Here is a 12,890-nt window from a genome sequence, read left to right as displayed (position 1 = left end):
CATCAATTTAAATTTGGATAAGCAGAGTTATTCGATATTTGTGCTAATAGAAGCTCATAAATGATCAATTAAATAATCGAGTTGCGCGCAAGCTAACCCATATATTAGATTATAAAAATTAATTTACTTTTTTCGGTGATTGTTTTATGAGGATTGAGGAGAAATAGTGATACAAGGACATAATTTAATGGGATTTGGAATTTAGTGTACATATTTGTCTCTTTTAGGCATTATGGGAAGATCCAGCTGCATATCTCTTTTAAATAAATATATTGGTAATAAATCCAATAGAATTCAATATTTAACAGAATTGTATAATGGGGTGTCTCCATTTACACCAATGCTTCTTTAATGAATAAATCTGCTAGATGCCCCTTTCTATATTAAACTATCTACAGTTGGCCATCTTTTCAGTCCTTGGACATAAAATCAAAATTGACTAAACCATTCTGATTGTTTAAACTAAACTCTAAAGCTTGCCGTAAGTCCATGTTTTTTTTTTGTGGCTACATTATTTTATAAGGAAAAGGGCAGTCTGATGCACGAAGCATTCCGTGTTTACGCAGGGTCCGGGGAAGGGACGCACCCTAAGGGGGAGTGATGTAGGCAGCCTACCCTAATGTAAGTATCAATGGCTGATTCCACGGCTCGAACCCGTAATCTATAGGTCACGTGGAGACAACTTTAGTGTTGCAAGTCCGAAGGAATTGAGCCAAGAAATGTGTTTTCATGTAGCAAATTAAATAAAGTAAAAAGTAAAAAGTAAATCCATATTTATAAAGATAAAATAAAAAAATCACCCCACTCCAAGTAAGATCAGAGTATCAGACAACAGAAGGAAAGCCCTATCAAGAATCTCCCCCTCATTGTGTCTTTGATCTAAAAGATGGACCTAAAGCACTCAGCAAGTGAATGCAATAGTGCTGAACTCTACAATGACAATTACTCCTTACAAATGTCAAAATTTACTTACAAGATGTACACTTAAACTTACTATGTATATGTATCCCCCTCTATATATAGATCTATACCACAAAAAACCTTAAGTCTAACAGATTATTAATGAAGCAAAACTTACATGTGTAAAAGGTACCGGAAACTAAATTCATATGGCATAATCTGAAGAACATGAGAAAGAGGCTCGTTATTCCTTCTCTCGAGGCAGCTAATCGCTTCTTTTCCATGTTCGTTTGGCAATTGAAGACATATCCAATCAAGTAGTGATTCCAAATCCTTTGCAAAATCTAGCAGATACCAGTCCAACAGTTTTGGTATTGCGACCAACTTCTTTGATGTTGAAATGCCAACGGCTGCCTGCAAATACTCCCTCTTTGCAACTTGAAGCTCATTTTCAATATTTGCTGCAGTGTATACTCTCACCTGTTTCAAGACAGCTCCTAAATTAGCACTGTTGTGTTTAACAAAGATACTGAAAACTAGATAAATGCACCAATGTACTACGCAGAGAAACAAGGCGCTTATAACTTACAGCAGGAGAGGAAAAACTTCCACAAGAGAGCGCAAATGTCACTAATGTTTCGGAGAACTCCAAACCAAAGATGCTACGTGCAGTCATCTCGTCATTCTTTACACCCTTTGCAAAAGTCTGGTGATAGCAATCAAATAGGATATACTCGTAAGTAATACTTTAGACGCATGAGCTGGACAAAAAGTAAATTCCTTTATATTTGGAAAGCCTCTTACATATTTTGAGTGATAAGGCAACCTCAGAATGAAGTGTTCAATGGTTATGGCATTAAGCAAGTGTCCACTAACATTTATTGTTGCCTGCAAAAGGTGGAACTTCGCCAATTAAAAAGTGAAGAATATGGATCATATCGTTGTCAACTAATTGAATTAGGAGACTGAAACAGTATAATAGATTGCATGGATAGGATAGGACACCGAAGCATTACCTTTTGCATCAGTGCTACAACCATTTCAGGATTCTCAGGTAGGCCGTACTCCAGGAATGCCTGAAATGTTAGACGAATGAATAATAGTAAAAAGAAAATTTGAAAGGTGGCATATTCGTAAATCAGAATGTAAAGCTTACATTCATCATGCAGGAATTGTATATGTTGATCCAGAAAGCAAGCTTTTCTTGGTGGGTGAGGCCCTGTAAGTTGACTAATGCAAGTTTCTCGAGTAGAAGTCTGGAAAAAGGAGCGAGGTATATATGAGAAACCATCCAAGTTTTGAAAATTTTGAAAGATTGTATAATCTCAAGCTATTTTGACCAACTTACTTTAGCCTACGAACTAGGAAAACGGATATTGTTGTTCGATTTGGATTGATCGAAGAAGCTTCGACTGCATATAAATGCTTATACGGACCGATATCTCTCCTTTCAAACTTTGAACATATGCCATAAGGGTCTCCAAACTCTTTCTTCTCACATGAATTATATCCTGTCAATGAAGGCAATGTATCGGCTGTACTCCTGCTCTTCTTAGAGCTCATTCTGAGGAAAATATTTAATAAGCATTTCAAAATATTTTCCGAGATTGTATTTGGACTTTCAGCTGATGATGGTTTTCTATCTTGACTAACAAAGACTCTCTCTTCCAAACTCCCATGGTACATTACTTGGTCCTCAAGCTGAAAATAACAAAAGTATAATATCTGTTATGCTGCACTAGATAACTCATTTCGGGAAAAAAAATGAAGATCACTGAATTACCAACCTGCAATTTCGGAGGATCTACGCGCTTCTCTGCTAATCTATTCTCAGCAGCAGGCTTCTTAGCAGGAGTTCTGACAGTTTTCACTTTCGCATTTAGTGATCGATGCTTGCTTTTCGTGGAAGACCATGACTGATTCTCTTTTAAGCAGCTGTCATCTGAAAATGAAATTGAATTTAACGAGGATAAATCACTCAGTTACCTTGACAAACATGAACGTCATTTTCCAGTTCCAAGCGATTACCAGAGAGAGAAGGCAACTGTCTACCCGAAAATGAAGCTGAATTCGCTTCCATTTGGGGCGACAACTTTGTTTGCTTCTGCTTGGGACTCTTTTCTTGATTTGGTTCAATGGTATCAGTCACATTATCCATATTCCTCTTGGAGGAAGAAATATAGACGGCTTCTTGATACAATCCTTGCCTGAAATGCACAACTTTCTCTTCAAGCCGAACAACTTCCTCCTCCAAAACAGCCACTTCAGCTAGAAGCTCCAGTGTCTGCATATTTCCAATTATAGAATTACACTTATATTGTCAATTCCCAAAAAATAGAGCTAGAAAACAACTATCAAGTAAAAACATCTCCTCTTCAAACTAACGTGACAACGACAAGTTACTCCATATGGTGAATTTTTTGGCACTAGCTCCTTCCACAGTACAGTTCAATCTCAAAATGTACATTACACGAAGGAAATAAGGAACACGAACAATGTTGAAACATAATACAACTAAATAATTAAAAGTGTGTTCTCTCAATCAGTTTAAGCTAATGAGATGGTTACACAAGTCAACAACAGACACCTGCTATAACATCATTGAAGAACAGGAAATACTAACATTTGGAGGGAGATAAGGAGGAAGACGAGGAAGAGCACCGAGGGGTCTGGTAAACGCCCTTTCAAGAGCTCTGTGGACATTTTCCTCATGCCTGAGTTTCTTCTTTAGCTTATCAACCTAAATTTACACATAATTAGTACAAATTATAGACTAATTACAGGTTTTACTGTAAAACTTAAGAATTCAAGAATCACAAATGTTTACATCTTGTAACAATGCCATCTTTCTTTCTCTAGTTGCTTTTCTTCTATTTATGGTTGTTTTCTCAGTACCCATTTTCCTGTTTCCTTGCATTTCCACTTTTTCCTTCAAACAAGAAAAGAAGACATAAACAATTCAGCTTCCACAAGAAAGGAATTAAATGTAACGGAAAAGCATAAAGCAAACACTATATTGACCATAAACATGCAGATAAAAAGGAGGGGAAAAAAAAGCAAAGATAAGATATGAAACGGATTTGGATAAGGATCAAAACTTACACCTTTCTACTTTTTAAAATTCTTAATTCTGAAATCAAAATCAAAACTCAAAATCTGCTGAAGTTAAGTAGATGATATGATTTAAACCACAGCAAGATTTAGAATCATTCAACTAATCAAATAAAGATTCAATTTTTCTTCTCAAAACTACAATTAAATTTCAAAATACTATAGTGAGCTCAAAAAAATTTCTTGAGAATTTCTACTTCTGAGTTCTGAATGCATAATTTCCAAGAAAAAGAAAAACAAACCAGTACCCAGAAATTTTTACACTCCAAAATATACAATGAAAAGAGATTTCAATAGCAGAAAAGCTCTTACCTTTACATTTTTGGATGGAGTTTTCATAGACTGTAGACTAGTCCTGACTCTGGCATTCATCTTTATTGTATTTTTCTTCACTCCCCAGAAAAAAGAATTAAATGAAGGTAGCAATAAAAGAGAAAACAGAGAGAATAAGGCCTTCAGAAGAATGAATTCATTGCATTTGCAGCAGATGCAGAACAGTGCTAATAATATCAAAAACAAAGCGGGAAACTAATGGAGAGACTTGAAATTCAATCCAAGAAACAAAAAATTGAATGAAAAAAAGCAACCCCAATTGGCCAAAAAAGACAAAAACAGAACACAACTCCTGCAAAAAAATGGTTCAGTTAAATCCCTGCATTTTCTTGATCGGCGTGAAGTCAATGTATTTCATCTTCTGCTATAATCTATAGGCCACACTCTCACCATTTTTCAAGAACAAAACACTAGCTAGATAAAATAGGACCTGGATTATATATATTTTTTGTTTGATAAGTATATATATATATATATATATATATACACAGAGAGAGTGAGATGAAGTAGAGGGGTAAATGAGGAATAGGGAACTGTATTTTGTTTCTGCTTGAGTTTGTGTAAAGACTGTATATTTATTTATTGTCTATATTCCCTTGGTTATTAGAGAATGGACTGATGTGGTTGCATTTACTGTTTCTAAATTTCTACTATACTATATATGTAGTTAAATTGTAACCGTTCGATTTGCACATGCACAATATTTTCTGTTTTAGTCTAATAAACTCTATTTAAATTATTTATTTTCTGCTTTAGTCCAATATTTATTTAAATTATTGCTACGCTCAATAGCGTGTTCCTATCCTTTTTTTAATAATTTTTTTGTAAAAGTAAAATAAAACATGCAAGAACAAATTTTTATATAGTAATTTTTTTGAAATAAAAATAGATGTCTAATTTCTCTTAGTGCTTTTTAATTTATAAAGATTATGATTGGCAAATAAATCTTCGTAAAACACTAACTCGTATTGATTCCATGTAGCTTTATTCTTATGTAAATCTCTCTCTTTAGATATGATATTTTATGCTGCGTGCGGTTAACTTTCTTTGTTAATACTTATTATAAGAAATAATTAATGATGAATTTACCAATATTACATAATAATAATAATAATAATAATAATAATAATAATAATAATAATAATAGCCTTGTGGGGGAGTATCATGTGTTCGTGCAAGGTTCGATGAAGGATCGCATTCCAAGGGTTGTGATTAGATGCGGAGCTAGAATTTGAACTTTATGGGTTCGATATTATAATCATTTTAAGTTATTGGGTTCTAAATTAATAACTTGCACATATGCATTGAATTTCTTAATACAAATACAGAGTTTGAGTAAAAGCTACTGGGTTTGGCCGAGCCCTAACCAATATTGTGGCTCCATCCCAGTGTCTGATGCAAGCATTAATGGCTAATTTCACCGCTCAAATTCATAAATTACCGATCACATAAAAATAACTTTAGCATTGCTCCGAGGCTTCTTTACAATCTACCAATATAGCATATTCATTAATTTAAAATGCTAAATTCATGTTTATATGTTTCGTGGAAGGAAGAGTGAAAGAGCATTGAAAGGTAAATTAGTGTTTGCGTTGTGAAAAAGCAAGCAAAAATACGCATCTAATAAGTGCATCATAGTGCCGTACGCTACCAGACAGCCCATCTTTCTGTATCATTATGAATTAACGTGCGCCATTACCCCTTTTTCTTTACTTTTGGAATTTTGCTTTCTTTTGGTTACTAACATTAATGCTTATTAAGTTTATCTTTTTCTTTTTGTTTCTTCTTTTGAGAAATGTCAATTTTCAGTACCAAAACTCATACAAGGGAATTTCATAAAATCTCACTCATTATTTGCAAACGAATTTCCATAAAAGCTAATGTGTCCATAGAATTTTGTACCACTTAGAATGCTTTCTTTTGGGTAGAAATGCAAAACAAATCATAGCTAGATTCTTTGACTTTTGGAGTGAGAGAGGCCAAAAGAGAAAGGAACAATATAATTGGTGAGAATTCACTAATTAGTTAACACAAAACTTATAATATAAATTAATTTGGCTTTTTAAATGTGTCTAATACTATATTTTGTCCTTCTTCTTAATTCACTAATTAGAGATGATTTTACTATGTATTGTGGGTTTAATTATCTTTTTGGTATAATCATTGTTCCACATAGAGCTCGTTAAAAGAAAAAAATATATTTTCCTTAGGGATTTCTCCGTTCACAAGATTCGAATGTGAAAACCTTAATTAAGGGGGCAAGGCTCATCTATCTCGCCACATCCCTGGGTGGTGTGTATTTAATTATCGACTAATTAATAATTTAATATTAAACACACACAAAAATACCTATTTTTAAAATTTTAATATCTTAAGATAAATTTCCAAAATTTGCTGCACTTTCTTATCAAGGTAAAAATGAAGAATGTGGACATAAATATTAGTACAAGTAAATCTTCTTCCATTTTTTCTGGCTCCGCCCGCAGTGCCCTCTCCCCCCCCCCACACACACAACCCCCAAAAAAAACTAAAAAAGAAAAAGAAAAAGAATTGTCCTTTCTTGAAATAAAAAGAAAATAAGATGTGGTAAGAGTGAAGGGGAAAAGGCTGATAAAATCACATGGCTGCCAACTAAAGTGCTTTAAACATGAAAGGGATTTATAAGGCAACCAAATAAATGGGAGTAACGGGCTTTTTGTATACTTGGATTTCACTCATTCGTTTTGTACCTTTAATTAAATAAATAAAAAATTGGTTCACGTTCAAATCACATGTTGATGATCAGGAACCAAAGTTAGAAGAGCAATTAATTTCATGATTTGGTCTCTAAAAGTTGGGTTATTAAAATTAAAAAACTTTATACATTTAGCTAATCAAGTTAGCAACCCAATTAAAAGCTTGTCATGAAAAGTACTTTTCCAATTTGATCAGAAAACATGTTTAAGTTAATTATTTGATACCCAATTTCATCACACTAGAAAAGGAATATGAATTAAATTAGACCCTACATATTTGTGTAAAATGAATTACCTTATTAACTGATTTTTTTGCAAAAATAATGAAAAGCACCTTTGGGTAGCTTTTCAATTTTTGCAAACTGAAAAACTTTTATTTAATGTCGTTTGGTTGTTAATTGGTTTATCTGTTTTGGAAACAATGGCCATTTTTGCAAAAAGGATTAGATTTTGTTGAAAGGTAACTCTATATTTTGTGTTATATTTAAAGTTATTTCATAAATTCTGTGATATCTACAACAATGAGTTTCTTAATCTCATTCTGGTAAAAAAAAATGAGTACCAAAAGAAACACTTATTAAAGAAGGATTTTTTTTTTTTTTTGGTAATTACAGATTGTATATCTACCAAGGAAAAAAGAAGGAATTATTTTTAGTAGGAAAAAGAAGGGAAGGGATGATAAATACACATGGTGAGGTGGGAAACATTATTAGGGGTGGTGGGATTATGATATGGACATGCCACTCTTTTGCACGTGACTGACTCCAAACAACTACTAATAATATTTCATTAAGCTTTCTACTTTAGTATTATTGCTAATTAACTGGATAATTAGGGCAATTGGCACGGAAATAGACAAGGATCAACACATATAAGACAGATAGAAAATTTGAAACGACAGTTTAATTTCTCGAAGAGTGAAGTTTATCCTAATTTATTACTACTATTTTAATATTACAGTAGAAAGAAATGTTGATTAGCTTGGCAAAGTTATAATCCAAAAAGGAAAATTAACAAGTAATTTAATGCTAAAATTGCTTTTATAGACAAGTATGATTTCATGCATTTGTAGGTAAAATGAATTTGATCCTAATTTATTATTTTTATTTGAAAAGAATACGGTGGAATTATATGTTGATCAGCTTTGCGAAGTTATAATCCAAAAAGGAATATCATTCCTTAAAAAGTGAATTTTAACCTAAAAATGGGTTTATAGAAAATAATGATTTCGTGCATTTACAGGTCGAAGTATTTAATCATTGAATTACTGTAAAACAAATTTCTTTTCCCATACAATGTAATGAATATTTTACTTTTTTGTTGATTTAGTTAGCGTAACTAACCGGAATTAATTGGACTAAATTATTGGATGCCGTAGAAATAGTTACAAGAATATAGGTTTAGACTTGACATGACATTTAACTCCAAAATTGTCGCTTTTACATATTTACTATCTTATTTAAATAATGAAGATGAAAAAAAGCAAATGGATTGAATGGAATGTAACGCCAACACTTGTTTTCTAGCAATAAATAAAAATCAACAAGTCAAGACATCATTGTCTACGTGCACGCTAAGTTTTTGGGACACAAAGTACAATTTTTAATTAAAACTACCCCAATAATTAACTATCCTGAATCGGCTGTCTATAATATTCTTTTTTACTTTTACGATATAATAACTTATATATAATTGACGATATATATATAAAAAATTAATTTGACTGATTATAGTAAGTCTATTAACTTATTTTGAAGTAACCAAATTAGTTTTTTTATCATACAAGATCACCTTAATCTGACGGCGTAAAAATTATGCACGATGCATTAACAAAAGTTAAACATACTATTATCTTAACTATGATGTAATTTATTACCACCTATCAATCTTTGATTATTAGCCCATAGAAATGGCTTCGAGCTCTATTAATTGTGTATTGGGAAGACAACTTTTAAAATGGGGAACTGAATTTTTTTTTATTTTTTTTTAAATTCAAGTTGTGAGAATTGTACTGGTTTCATAAACAAAATTAAATTCTATCAATTACATATAGTACGAGTTTCAGAAAGATAATCATATAATATACACGTTCATTTTTTCCAAATCGAATTTCCAAGAATTCCGGATTTTCTTGTTTTCACTAGCTCTGATATGGCCATACTCAAATGACAAATCTTTCACGATCTTGCTACGTTGTAGTATTAAATTACTATGACATTGTCTCTCGTAATTTTTCGTGGTCCAATCTCTATTGATTATTCAAGATGCATTATTATTTTATTTTTCATTCAGTGATATTATAGTTTTAGGGTTCATATCTTGATCTTGACCTTGATACTTGATAGTTTAGTCTTTATAGTTTTCATTATCGAAATATTTTCTCTTGAAAATAAAAGGTTCTTACTTCTTAGGACTTACCCTTATGCCTGAAAATATTATTGTAGCAATAGAAAGGGAGTCACGAGATCTTATATCACTTACCAATAAGGTCATATCATTAGTATTACAATTCAAAACTAATAATTATAAATTTACAATATCACGAGTTTGAATTCGAATCATTTATGTTCATTGAATATTTTCTACTCTTTTGTCAATTAACTATGTGAAACGACCTTACTTGAACATGATCTGTTCTATAGGCTCGTACCACTATATCCTTGAGTTCTAAGGAGACAGGAAACTAAATCTGGTAGATGAACCATGTCCCTTAGACCAGAGCGTGATTAACGGCGCCATGGCCTTCATGGCACCGTAGAGGATCGTTCTCAACTCCAACTGTAGTGTGGTGGGATGGTCTGATGGCTGTCTGACAGAATCTTCAAACTTTTAAAAAAAGAAAAAGAAAAAAAAAACTATGTGAAAAAAAAATGATTTTGATCCTGCTTAATCTCACCATAATTAAATGACCTCTTCAAATCAACAATGTGTTTGTTTACACTCTTCAATAATGTTCTACCTAAATATTTTCTTCTATTTCTTCTCTTAGATCTCAATTTTTGGGGAGCAGATTCATAAATTAACACCTGGATGTATACAAAAATTATAAAGACAGTAGTGAATAGTCAATAACTTGGGGGACATGCAAATATAGAAACATTTAATTAACTCCTAATAATATTCATATATGACAAATCTCATGTTTGACCAAAATAGAGAAATGTTGTATTCATTCACTAACAGACATAGAAACAAATGGATTTCCTAATTTTTTTTCCGACAGTATTGCATATGGATACACTTCTCTTCTCTTTTGTGCATAATGGGAGAAGATGAAATGTCCAATAAAAACAAACTTAATCCTCAGTATTTTAGTGTTTACTTCTTAATTTATGATTATTAATCACTTCTTTAAGGATTAGATTCTGTGCTAGAAACTTGACAAGTTTTAATATTTTATTTTGCACTAGTGATTATGTCTTTAAACTCCTAGCTAGCTAGTCCTCCAACATATGTCCTTTGTATTAGGAACATACCAAATCAAAAATACTAGCTTAGTCTGATTAAACAACGAGATCTTTATATAAATAGCCGACCAGATTCACGGTTTAGATCTTATAGTCGGTATGTAAAAACTATCTTATATATATATTAACTTAAATACCCGCCTACCCTAGCGCTTAAACTTAAAATAACTAATGGATGTATAATATATGTATACTCCATGAATAATATATATATATATATATATATATATATATATATATATATATTATTCATGGAGTATACATATATTGTATAATCTATGTGTACTTACTAATAAAAGTAAACTGTGAATTCAATTGGCTATTTGTATAAAGCGGTTGGATGGATAACTATAACCAGCAAAACACAAGCTCAAGCTTATCTGAGAAAGCAAACCAAACATCTTTTGTAATGGTGTGTACCGTAGATTTTAACAAATCAATTACTTGCTTTGACAACTGACCTCTCGTAATTTAACTCCCAAACAAATTTATACCATGATTTATTGAGACTACATGTTACTAACTATGTTTAGTTTTATGCTCTATCATTAATCCCACAAGATTTAACATAAGGACAGCCAGTTGATAAGCAATATGTCCTTCCTTTTCAAGTATTTTCATTTCATATCTGTCCCAATCCTAAACACAGCTCGATTATTTTAACAAATACCAATATTCGAGTTGGCACACACAACTATTGCAGCCCCACACACAAAAATAAAGGTGAAAATGTAAACTCTATGCTAACATTTAACTTCATATACACGTGTCATTGGCTAAGCTATCGCGAGGAGAGGATCGTGATAACCATCTTGAAGTATAATTTTTATCGAGCAACATGTCGACGACTTAAATATATGATGGAGTAGCGAAAGTGGTGAAATAACTTTACTATCACGATCCACTAAGATTCAAACTTTTTATTGTGCCAATTCCCAAAAAGAAAGAAAGAAATTTTATAAGCAATATCCTAAAAAACAAAGTCGTACTAGTGAGACTTTTAATTAAAAAAAGTACACTACTACTATTTAAATTGTCCTAGAATTGTAGGCTCACCTGATAGGCTACAGAAATAGCAGGTACAGTTAACAGAATGATAAATTCGTCTTCATGCACTGATTTAATTATAGAATAGTTGTCTAAATTGACATTTCACCAAAATTTCATCATAAGGGATTCTGATTTAATTGGTTTTAGAATTTAATATACCATTTGGTCTAAGTACAAATGCAATGATTTCTCCTTAGATATACGGATAAGCAATAAAGATGACGATAATGTTGTTAGAGGGTTCAGATTTCCACAAAAAGGACCATGCACCCACCAATGTTTTGGCACTAATGAATCGTTGTCTACTACCCTTTTTCTTGAAATAACTATCTTGTATCTGATATTCTTTATTAGGAGTTTGAAGGAGGGTGACAGAGTAACGGTAAATTTGTCTCCTTACGACTTATAGACTACTGGTTGGAGATATTTACATCATATTGTTTGGGGTGCGGTTCTTCACCAGACATTGCATAAGTACGGGATACTTTATACACCAAATTGCTATTTTTATTCATTAATAAGAGTTTACCATTTCGAGGATTCGAATCCAAAACATTTGATTAAGGTCAAGAATCTCATTCATCCCCCCTAGCTATTTACATTACATCATTTGAGGTGCAGCCCTTCGTTGGATATTGTGTTAATACGAAATACTTTATGCATCGAATCTGCTATTTTCTATTCTTTACTATGAGTTTTACCATTTCGAGGTTTCGAATCCAAAATTTTTGATTAAGGTGAAAAATCTCATCCATCGTCCTCACATGATTTTGTGGTCAAGATGGAGACTTTAGTGTTCTTATTAGTATTAGTACTACTATTTTTTTTTTTTAATGATTGTGTTCGCTATATATAACCACTAATTGATCATAGTTTCACATCATCCAAAATTATTGTACCCCCCCTGCCATTATATCTTTTTTCACTACTTTGTCAGCCTGTTTTTTTCCTTCAGCCCCTCCATGTCTTTCCTCATTTTAGCAAAGTAATTGATTAGAAAAGAAAAGATAAAGATGTTGGACCAGTGTCAGCATTTATCGTAGCAAATTAGCAATTAGTTATCTTTGTTTACACTAAAATCGGATATCAATTGAATTTATACGCGATTTTAAGGATACGTGATATGACTTAGTACAACTTAAGAAGAATACATTAATATTGATATTGACTATGAAAGAATAAATGGAGGCCACACAAATTGAACAGTCTTGGCCCTCGAGTTTGTCACCCTTGAACCAAATATGTTTCAACTGGCTTATGAACAGAATAACAAGATAATGAAAGCTAGAAAATG

General features: G+C 32.2%; 1 protein-coding gene and 1 non-coding gene across 2 annotated transcripts; one reads left to right on the top strand and one right to left on the bottom strand.

Moving 5' to 3' along the window:
• Positions 1-756: 756 nt before the first annotated feature.
• On the bottom strand, positions 757-4,787 carry LOC104226724 (uncharacterized). The gene is made up of 11 exons (XM_009778775.2): positions 4,324-4,787; positions 3,728-3,829; positions 3,524-3,640; positions 2,929-3,184; positions 2,688-2,842; positions 2,249-2,601; positions 2,057-2,156; positions 1,917-1,976; positions 1,705-1,788; positions 1,490-1,606; positions 757-1,380 (listed from the first exon to the last, which is right to left on the bottom strand). The coding sequence occupies exons 1-11, from the start codon at positions 4,381-4,383 to the stop codon at positions 1,075-1,077; spliced, it is 1,710 nt and encodes a 569-aa protein (XP_009777077.1). The 5' UTR covers positions 4,384-4,787; the 3' UTR covers positions 757-1,074.
• Positions 4,788-9,689: 4,902 nt separating this feature from the next.
• On the top strand, positions 9,690-9,898 carry LOC138890998 (small nucleolar RNA U3). The gene has a single exon (XR_011407360.1). It is a non-coding gene; the product is annotated as a small nucleolar RNA U3 (small nucleolar RNA).
• The last annotated feature ends 2,992 nt before the right edge of the window (positions 9,899-12,890 follow it).

This window comes from Nicotiana sylvestris, chromosome 4 (assembly GCF_000393655.2).
Source record: "Nicotiana sylvestris chromosome 4, ASM39365v2, whole genome shotgun sequence".
NCBI classification, from domain to species: Eukaryota; Viridiplantae; Streptophyta; class Magnoliopsida; order Solanales; family Solanaceae; genus Nicotiana; species Nicotiana sylvestris.
This window is presented reverse-complemented; position numbering and strand designations above follow the sequence as displayed.

Coding starts and splice junctions, on each gene's coding strand:
- LOC104226724 (XM_009778775.2), bottom strand. CDS start 4,383: ATGAATGCCAGAGTCAGGACTAGTCTACAGTCTATGAAAACTCCATCC. Junction 3,185..3,523: donor CTCCTTATCTCCCTCCAAAT/GTTAGTATTTCC, acceptor GGAAATATGCAG/ACACTGGAGCTTCTAGCTGA. Junction 2,602..2,687: donor TAGATCCTCCGAAATTGCAG/GTTGGTAATTCA, acceptor TGTTATTTTCAG/CTTGAGGACCAAGTAATGTA.